At 46.7% G+C, this 8996-nt stretch overlaps 2 protein-coding genes across 2 annotated transcripts in view; one reads left to right on the top strand and one right to left on the bottom strand.

Annotated features, from left to right (window-relative positions):
- Positions 1-412: 412 nt before the first annotated feature.
- On the top strand, positions 413-2435 carry MIEN1 (migration and invasion enhancer 1; the record flags this gene model as incomplete). Its single annotated transcript, XM_034755780.1, is given in 3 exon segments — positions 413-510; positions 1639-1715; positions 2295-2435. Coding segments are annotated over 3 exon segments (259 nt in total), but the record flags the coding sequence as incomplete, so codon positions are not given.
- Positions 2436-5494: 3059 nt separating this feature from the next.
- ERBB2 (erb-b2 receptor tyrosine kinase 2) overlaps positions 5495-8996 on the bottom strand; it is a 40768-nt gene continuing 37266 nt past the window's right edge. The window contains exon 27 of the mRNA XM_034755779.1: positions 5495-7812. Within this exon, the coding sequence (XP_034611670.1) occupies positions 7442-7812 (371 nt within the window). The 3' untranslated portion in view covers positions 5495-7441. The remainder of the gene's footprint in view (positions 7813-8996) is intronic.

Raw genomic sequence — 8996 nt, 5'->3', positions numbered from 1 at the left:
GTTGGGGGCTGTGTGGGCTCTAGGGGGCTGTTGGGAGCGTTGGGGGCTGCAGAGGGGATCTTGTCATGGAGGGAATATGGTGAGGGAGTGTTTAGTGGTGGGCTAAATTAGGCAGATGGGAGTTATTGGCAGTTCACAGAGAGGGGACTGTAGTGTAATGGATGCATAGGGGGATGTGGGGTTCAGTGGGAATATGATGGGGTGATGGTCTTTGGGGGATGCCCCATATCCATTCCAACCTCTTTGCATGTTGCTCTGCAGTTCAGCTCCCACTAGATCTCTGCTCTGCATAGCAATGGCACTGAAATTCGTCTTCCCCCGTGTTAGCCTCTCAGCATCTCCAGTTGCATCTCCAAAGCTTTACCCTGTGTGTGCCTTTTCCGACCATCTGTTTTTCTTCCTTTCTTATCAGTGAGCCCTGTGGGTTTGAGTCCACATACCTGGAATTGGCAAGTGCAGTGAAAGAAGAGTACCCAGATATAGAAATTGAATCCAGGCTCGGGGGGAAAGGTAGGATTTTCCACCAAACTTTCATAACTACTTAGGTGCTACCATGCCAACCTTGCAGCCTCAAAGCTGTCCTCTAAAGGGCACCTAGGTGACACGTCTTGTGTGTTGGCAAATAATTCAAGGGTGAAAGGGGTTAAAAGTAAGTGGGAGAAGAGAGGAGACAGCTTTGGTGCCATACACATGGTTTTCCTGTTGGATATGTAACTCATTTGGGCCAGGATCTGCTAACCACAAGAACTGCCTCTTTCTGCAGCCAACTGAGAATATAGGAGTCAACAGGAATGCAGCGAGTGCTGGATCTCAGTTTGAAACCATCAGGAGCCTGGGTGGGGCAGGGCTTTTTTGATTGAGATTCATGGCTATGGAAAGCCCTTTCACCAGCGACCCGCTGGAATCTGCATCTTCTAGGGCCCTGGGCAGGACACAGCTCTGTGCATATGAAGAATCACCTTTGTGTTTGCTACACTACAGACCTGTCTTGTCTTATCACAAGGGACTCTGCACCACACATGCATATGACCCAGTCCAGTCTGTCCCTGCTTAGCACATGGTGTCTGATAAGGTCACTGCCTCAGACTGTGGCAATAATCATAATATAATAATAATAATAAAAAGTGATGTGGGCAATAATCTTAATGGGGGAGAGGATACTTAACATTATTCAGGTTGGTTCAGTTGTACGAGGATGTTGGGATATTATTGTACAAGGAAACTGATCCTTCACTGCAAATTTGAAGCTGTGTAATCGAATACAGCAGGATTCCTAGGTTCTGTATCTGAATGTCATGCCTTTTGGGTGACCAGGGTCAAGTCACGTGGCTTGTTTTCCTCTTCTGTAAAGCAAGGATAATAGTTCCTGACCTCATAGTGAGGTGTAGGACATTTTATGCAGCTCTTTGAGATCCTTGGATTAAAAGCACGTATTTTAAGACAGGCCTAGCATAGACTTATAACATAGCTTCAGTTAGAGATGTTATTCCTTGTTTGCTGTCTGTATGCTTAAACTGACTGAATGCCCTGATCTTCAGCATTGAGTAAGTGATCCTGTGGGACTGATCAGTGAATTAAAAATGTAGTTTGGAAGTGTCTGTGGATTGTTACAGCTCGGTTGTGTTTACTGTTTTTAAGGTACCTTTGAAATTGAAATCAATGGGCAGCTTGTCTTCTCCAAACTAGAGAATGGTGGCTTTCCTTATGAGAAGGATGTAAGTATCCAGATCCCAGCTTGACCCTTGCATCAGCCTGTGTGGAATGTGCCTATAGGGACGCTCCTGTTACAACAACCCCCTTCTGACCAAGAAGCTTTCTATTTTTGGAAGTGACATGCTTTTCAAAGGCATTTCATCATCCTAGGGCTTTGCTACTCTCCTCACAGTGTATCAAGGCACGTTTCAAGCTGAAGGGCATGTTATTACAATCAGAACCCTGCTGCCTGTAACAAGAATTCAGACACCATCCTGAACTCTGCTTTAATGCCGCTTAAACCACAAACTGTTGCCTGCCTTTAATATTACTTAGCTTAGAAACGCTGGCCAGCGTTTTCAAAAACGAGTAGTGATTTTGGATGCCTGGCTTGATACACCTTTTAAGGTATCTTGATTTTTCAGAAGGGGGGTGCATAGCATCTTCGGAAAGTCCGGCCCTTGAAACTCTTTCAGGCTGAGCTTCTGCGATCTTGGCCCATCCGTGTGGAGAGGGCTCAGTTAATCTTCTCCATTAGAGACCTGTGGGACAATCTTTGATGGAGGGATTAATGCCTTTCCATTCTGTCTCTTGTTCTCTAGCTCATTGAAGCAATAAGAAGAGCCAGAAATGGGGAACCGCTAGAAAAAATCACCAACAGCCGTCCCCCCTGTGTCATCCTGTAGCCCCGGCAGCACCCTCCTCGTCACTACAGGCCTTCTGTTCTGATCACCTTCAACTCTTAAATCTCATTACCTTGGTGCTTTGCTCCTCTCTGCCTTCTGGCTTAATTATCTTACTCTATGGCCAGGCAGCGTCATGTGTGGAAGAGACATCAAGGTAACCTGAATCGCTAACATTGCTGTACAAAGAGGCTTGTGGGGAATGGCATCACATCAGGTGACTTGGGACCAGGGATGGGTTAGCTGAGAGCTAACTTGCTGTTGGGTAGGAATGACTAAACTTTGGTACTACTTTGTGCATGCCATCTAACCCCAGACAGCCACCCAAGCCCCAAGGAGGAGGAGAGTGTCCCCACGCCATCATTTTCTACCCCTCTTCCACTCCATAAATGTCCCTGTTTCTCCTATTTCTGTAGCACATACAAGGACAACTAATTGGCTTGCTGCCACCCTCCTTTAAAATCCTGGCAGGTTGGGTGGAGTCTATGAGAGACCAGGAGTTCTAAGTGCACTGAGAAAGCTCTGCCTGTTTTGCTTAGCACTGTGGTGATATGGAAATGAGAGAGTCAGTGTTTTGGGGCAGAGAACTGACCACAGTGGTTATGAAGACCTGGTGATTTGGATCAGAAGGTTTTAGAGAAGAACTGAATTGTTCTTAAATGCTAAGAACTAAATACTAAATACTAAATAGTATTGTTAATCATTTAAAAAAACCCTTGTCACTGTTTAAACCAGTGCTAAAGCAGGATCAATTAGACATCAGTTTTTGGATAGTAAAATCCCTTTCTTATTTCCTCTCCTCCTGCGAGAACCATAATTAGTGACTGACTTCTAATTGCCCATCTGCTCCCTGCAGAAAACTCCCCCCTCCACCCCACCCCACCCCTCCTGTTTAACACCCAATTTTCACTTTCTATTGTCATGACTTTGCCCTTTGACACTGAATGCCAAGGGGGTGAATGAGCTAAAGGATAAAGTGCTAAGTGACTTAAGAGAATGCTGGTGTTTAGATAAGGACCTGGCAGTGCCAATGAATTTCTGACTATCCAGTGTCTAATTTATGCTTTAAGGGGGGTAATTCTATTTATTATAGACTGTGTATTAAAAAAAATAGCCAGTAGTAAATAAAATCACAGTAAAACCTTGCTTCTTTTTAATTTGTTGGGGAGTATAAATGACTGGGAGATTATTGCTGTGTTATAAGATAGGGATACAGTGCACTTGGCTATGAAAGCTTTGAAACTCTAGCTGTGGTGACAGTAGCGCTCAGGGTGAATATTGTTTATGGATTCAGTCATCTGGAACTCTGGGTTGCCCAAAATGTGTCGCTTGTGGGTTGCAACCCATTTGATTAGAAAGGTACGTACCTTTCGTTCAGAGAAAACAGTTACATTTGCGCTTGTGGGTGCCTTATGCTAGATGAATAATTAGCACTTGTGCGTTTCATCTGTGCATCTGCATTCAAGGCAGTCCCTTGGTCTTTTGCCTCAGGTTCTCTCTTCCTAAAATAAAGCTGTCTTCGCTGCCAACAAAAAGTGTGTGTTTGCGCATTGAGATAGCGAATGATGTGAAATCCTAGGGGAGACAAAAGGCATAGGGAATTTTTTACCTGCATACAGCTAGACGAGGTCAATCCCAGTACCCCCTGGGGTTGACCTGGTCTAGCTCCATACAGGTAAAAACTCCCTCTGCCTTTGTCTTCACTAGCATTTTACATCGTTTGCTATCTCAACGTACAACCGCGCTGTTTTTGCAGCAGATACTCAAAGGAGATTTTCCTTGTGGGTGGAAGGATTAGGCCTTGTCTACACTCTAAGTGTACACTTGCGTGCTTCAGTGTAGACACTACCTACGTTGACGGGAGGAGTTGTCCCATCGTTTTAGGTAATCCAGCTCTCCAAGAGGAAGCAGCACTGTCTACACAGAGACTTGGGTCGGCTTAACACCCTGACCGACGTTGTTAAACCAACCAAATTTTCTAGTGTAGACCAGCCCTACATTAGTGTTTAGAAATTGTGCATACACAGGAAGGTTAGGCTCTGAGTATTTCAATGCCAGTAGAGGTTCCCTGGTTATAAAAGCAAATGAGTTAAAAGATAGAAGGTGAACAGCTCAGATGTGTTAATGTCACAGCTAACAAGCTCCTTGGCTCAAAGCATAACGGCTGCTGGAATATACAGAAGACAGAGCTGACACGATGGGCCATATATCACAAAATCCTCTTTCTCTCTAGTGAAAACAACATTGGCAAAGAAATTTGAGACTGTCTCCCTCAGATAGCTTGGCTGGAGACCTGCATAGGATTCCTAGTTCAGCAAATTGGGCAGAAGTATTTCTTCTCAGGTAGATTTTGCTTTAGTGGCCAGAAAAAAATGACTTTACTCTCCCCTTTGGTATGTTTTCCATCTTAATGAGGATGGTGTCTAGTTTGACTGGCTATCAGGGTCAGAAATGCTGGTTCAGAGAGAATAGACATTTCTGTTCTATCTTTGTTGTTCTACTGTGCTCCCCACCACGATATCTAAGCACCTCATCGGCCCTGAGGAGTTTATAATCAAGGTTAAACGGAGCAGTTGGCCAATTCTAATCAAACCATTCATTGAAAGATTCCAGGTTGAGAAATGCTGTTGGTTACCTTCACTTTTTCCAGCAGTGAGTCAGAAAGGTGGAGGTCTTTTCAGGTAATGCAGGTGAACCTGCCCTCTTAGTAGGAGACATTAGTCATCTCTGAATGAAGACTGGCAGGGACTGGAGGCTTCAGATCTCCTTTCTCCCCATCAGATGGCTAAATTGAATTGAATTATCGTAATCATCGTTTAACATCAAACAGATTTTAAAGTAGGCCTTTGCCATGTATCTGCCTCAGTTTTCCAGCCTATATAACAAATGACTTAAGCTAGATCCCACCCCTGAGGGGTAGGTAACGGGGTTACATCCCTTTGCTCCCCTGCACAGGAGGATGCTACAGCAGTGCTAGGTGTTACTATCTCCTGTGGATGCTGAATGCTCAATATTCCTACTTCTAACGTTTGCTGATAGGAGAAAGTAAACAGCAAACACATCGGCCTCAGAGTCGAAAGGGGATGTGCACGCTGGGGGGGAAAAACACTTCAGACAAATAGAGTAGAAAAACAATGTACAATCAAATATACAAATAGTTTTGATACAGATGATTAAAAACAATCCATCAGTCACCTCGTACAACGCATAAAACCAACATTTTAAAACAGGATCTGGGGATGTCTTATCACAAGTCAACTCATCCCCCTGAAAAGTTTTGTAAGAGCAAACTTCTCTCTTGCACATGTAGGTCTGGGAAGGTTTGAACTGAAGCACACGTGGAGGGTTTGAATGTTATCTAGTATCAGAGGGGTAGCCGTGTTAGTCTGAATCTGTAAAAAGCAACAGAGGGTACTGTGGCACCTTTAAGACTAACAGAAGTATTGGGAGCATAAGCTTTCGTGGGTAAGAACCTCACTTCTTCAGATGCAAGAACCTTGAAAACTTATGCTCCCACTACTTCTGTTAGTCTTAAAGGTGCCACAGGACCCTCTGTTGAATGTTATCTAGGGCATTGCATGACAAACCAATGTAAACCTAAACGGATAGAGGGAGAGATTGAGGCTTTCACGGAAGTCTCTCTGCGGGCTTGCCACACTGGAAGACCCAAGCCAGTTTTGGAAGTGGATTATTGCTATTTAGTGTAATATGTGGCCCTCTTGAATAATTTGGAGGGGCATTGAGTGACTGCTGATTTAAAAAAAATAAATACTCCAGGTAGAGTGATGAGGAAGCCATCACATTTGTGTGGACAGTGCCACTCCAGTGGGAACAGGCTGTGCTCCTGTCTTTTAGTTCATTGTCTTAAAACAGGAAGTCAAAGCAAGGGTGGCCAGCTCATTGGGTGATCTCATGGTGTGAGAGGTTGTATTGTGGCAAAGCAATACCTGTCTCCACCCCCCACGTTTCACAGAGCTTGGACAGAGGCCTGGTTCCCAGCTCCACGGGCAGTTGGAATGAAGGTCTGTTAAGTAGGTTGCCGTCGCTGCTGGACACAACGGGAACGGACCGGTACCCTGATCTCCGTTCCTTGTCTCTCGTTCCCATCCTGTTCTTCAGCATGGGTGCTGAATCGGACAGCTGAGCTGTCCTGTCCTTGGCCAGTACCTGTGCTAATAGTGGTCTGGTCATACCTCCTCCCTTGCTGCTCTTGATTACTTATTACAGAGAACGCTCTGAACTACAGTGCCTGCTGCATGCTTCACCCTAGTTCTGTCGGCATGAGCAGCTCTGAATTGTTTAGGGGCAGGGAAGGGCTGCTCACTGTTGCAGTCAGCTCCGATCCTCCACCACTTTTCAACCCTGTCCTGTTAAAGCTTTTCCATGGGTGTCTTAAAAAAACATTACTGGTAACCCCCTTCAGGCTGTGAGAGCACATCCAGCCTTATCGGTACCCCAGGGGAATGAAGGCCTGTCCCCCACCCTTTCTGTTAATGACGGAGCAAGGAAAAGAGATGCCAGTGGTTTGCCACCCTTGTAGGCTTCGTTTCACATTTTGCCAGTCAGTCAGAATCACTCTGATTAAAGCCCTTGAATTTCAACCCCACCATTGTCCCGGTTCTGGCTTTTTTAAGCCAAGCAGCCCATTGGTTGGCACGTGGAAGTGGAGGGGTCTGACAATCCCTGCACAGAGAAGGTGGAGATGGAAGAGACCCCGTAGGTCCCATGTTTTCCATAGACACCAAAGGTATTTGTCAAAATGAATCCGGTTGCATAGATAAACGAAGGACAGGCTTGTTGAAAGCGGTGCTCAGTCCCTGCATGCTCGCTGGAACGAGACGTGGACCAGCTCTGTTCGGTCCTTCCAGGTCATCTCCAAGCTTCAACCAGATCTAGTTTGAAGAGGACGGGCAGAGCTGCCTTTGAGCAATAGTTACGGGCCTTGGTGCTATTCTTCATTACAGGAGTCCCGCACGCCACATAGATGAATTGTTACCATTCATACACTGATACATATCCAAGCTGCCTTGGCTGAAATAGCTTCCTCTGCTGACCAGGCCCGGCTGTTAGTCTGATGTGTCCTTGGGCGGCGTGATGGACGCAGTGAGGCCGAGGTACTCTGGATTCTCGGCAGTCGGAGTCGTGGTGAAGCCGTTGGTTGTGGAGCCCGGTTCGGCAGGGTTGACTTTGGAAGGGTCCTGGTTCCAGTAGTAAGGGTTGTCAAAGGCCTGTGTGAAAGCACTCGCCAAGGAAAGGTTGTGTGGGGTCAGGTACTCCGGATTCTCCACTGCATTGGTGAAGCTGCCTTGGAAAGGGTTCTTTGGTTCCTTGATTAGCCCGTTCTTTCCCAGGTGTCCCTTTGGCTTCTCGAGCGTGGACACCTGGGATCTTTGGTGCTTGCTAGGCGAGAGGCAATCCTCCATCTGGTTCACGTACTCTACAAATGGGAGACAAAACGTCTCATGAATCACAGAAACTGGGCCTCCTTTCCCAATGCCCCATGCAGCTTGGAGCCCTGGGGATGACACAGGACTACTCCGGCCCGTTCACTCTTAGTACTTTGCAAAGCCTAGCTTTTAAATCATTCCACCACTTTCCCACAACCAGGTAGCTTTATTCTGCTTTCCTTTGCAGCTTCCTAATGCAGGCCATTACCCTTAGACAGGACAGGGGGCTGGGTGGCTCAAATTGTCTGGAAAGTCCTGTATTCTGGACAGATCAAACTTCCCCTGCTGTTCAGTCTGAATTTGACCTTGCTTCATTTCATCCTCTTGCTCCCAGCTGTGTGACACTAAATGGTTCCTCCTGGAGGTTCACACCCTTTAGATTTCGGTGGGTGGGTGGGTCCCTTAGTGGTTTGGGAGGTGAGATTTTATACTTTGACTATCTCCCTTGCTGCCAGTCTTCCTAAGCTCATGCTCCCTCTGCCCCGTTTTTCATTGTTTTACCTTTTCATCACTTTTTTCCCCCAGTGGAACCTGCAGAACAGCTCATTTTAGTGCCCTCCTTTCCCCTCCCCCCCAACATCCCCGCTCCGGGCCCAGCCTGGAAACTCAAAGAAATGGCCTAACTCCAAAGCTATAAAGCAACAAAAATGTAGGCGACGCCAACACAGCATCTCTAGCGCAGGGCACAGGCATCTTTGCAAGAGTCTCAGGCCGGGGCTGTGGGGTTGGAGTGACCGACGTTGAGACGCAGGAGCCGCTTATCTAGTGCTGGATGGTTCCACCCAGTTGGCACGGTCTTTAAAATCACAACCGCCCTGTATCCTGCTCTCTCCTACTCCTTCCTTAGGCCACGATCAGAAACTGCTTGAGGCTGGAGTGTTTCTGTCTAATGCTCTGCCCTTTGCTGAGCTCCCAAAGAACAGCTGAACCAGTGCTTACGGGACTGGCCTGAGCGGTCGGAGACACAGGGTCAATTTCCTGCTCCATCACACCTCCCCCCTTGCCCTGAGACCTTAGGCAAGTCACTTAGTTCTCTGTGCCTCAGTTCCCCATCTGTGCCTCCCAGGGGGTTGTGAGGATAATTACATGGCCGTCGCTCACTCTGATGGAAATACTGGAGATAGACAGCGCTTTCCAAGTATTCATGAATTTGGTCTCGAAAGCTCCTGAGAGC

This window comes from Trachemys scripta, chromosome 23 (genome assembly GCF_013100865.1).
Source record: "Trachemys scripta elegans isolate TJP31775 chromosome 23, CAS_Tse_1.0, whole genome shotgun sequence".
NCBI lineage: Eukaryota > Metazoa > Chordata > Testudines > Emydidae > Trachemys > Trachemys scripta.
This window is presented reverse-complemented; position numbering and strand designations above follow the sequence as displayed.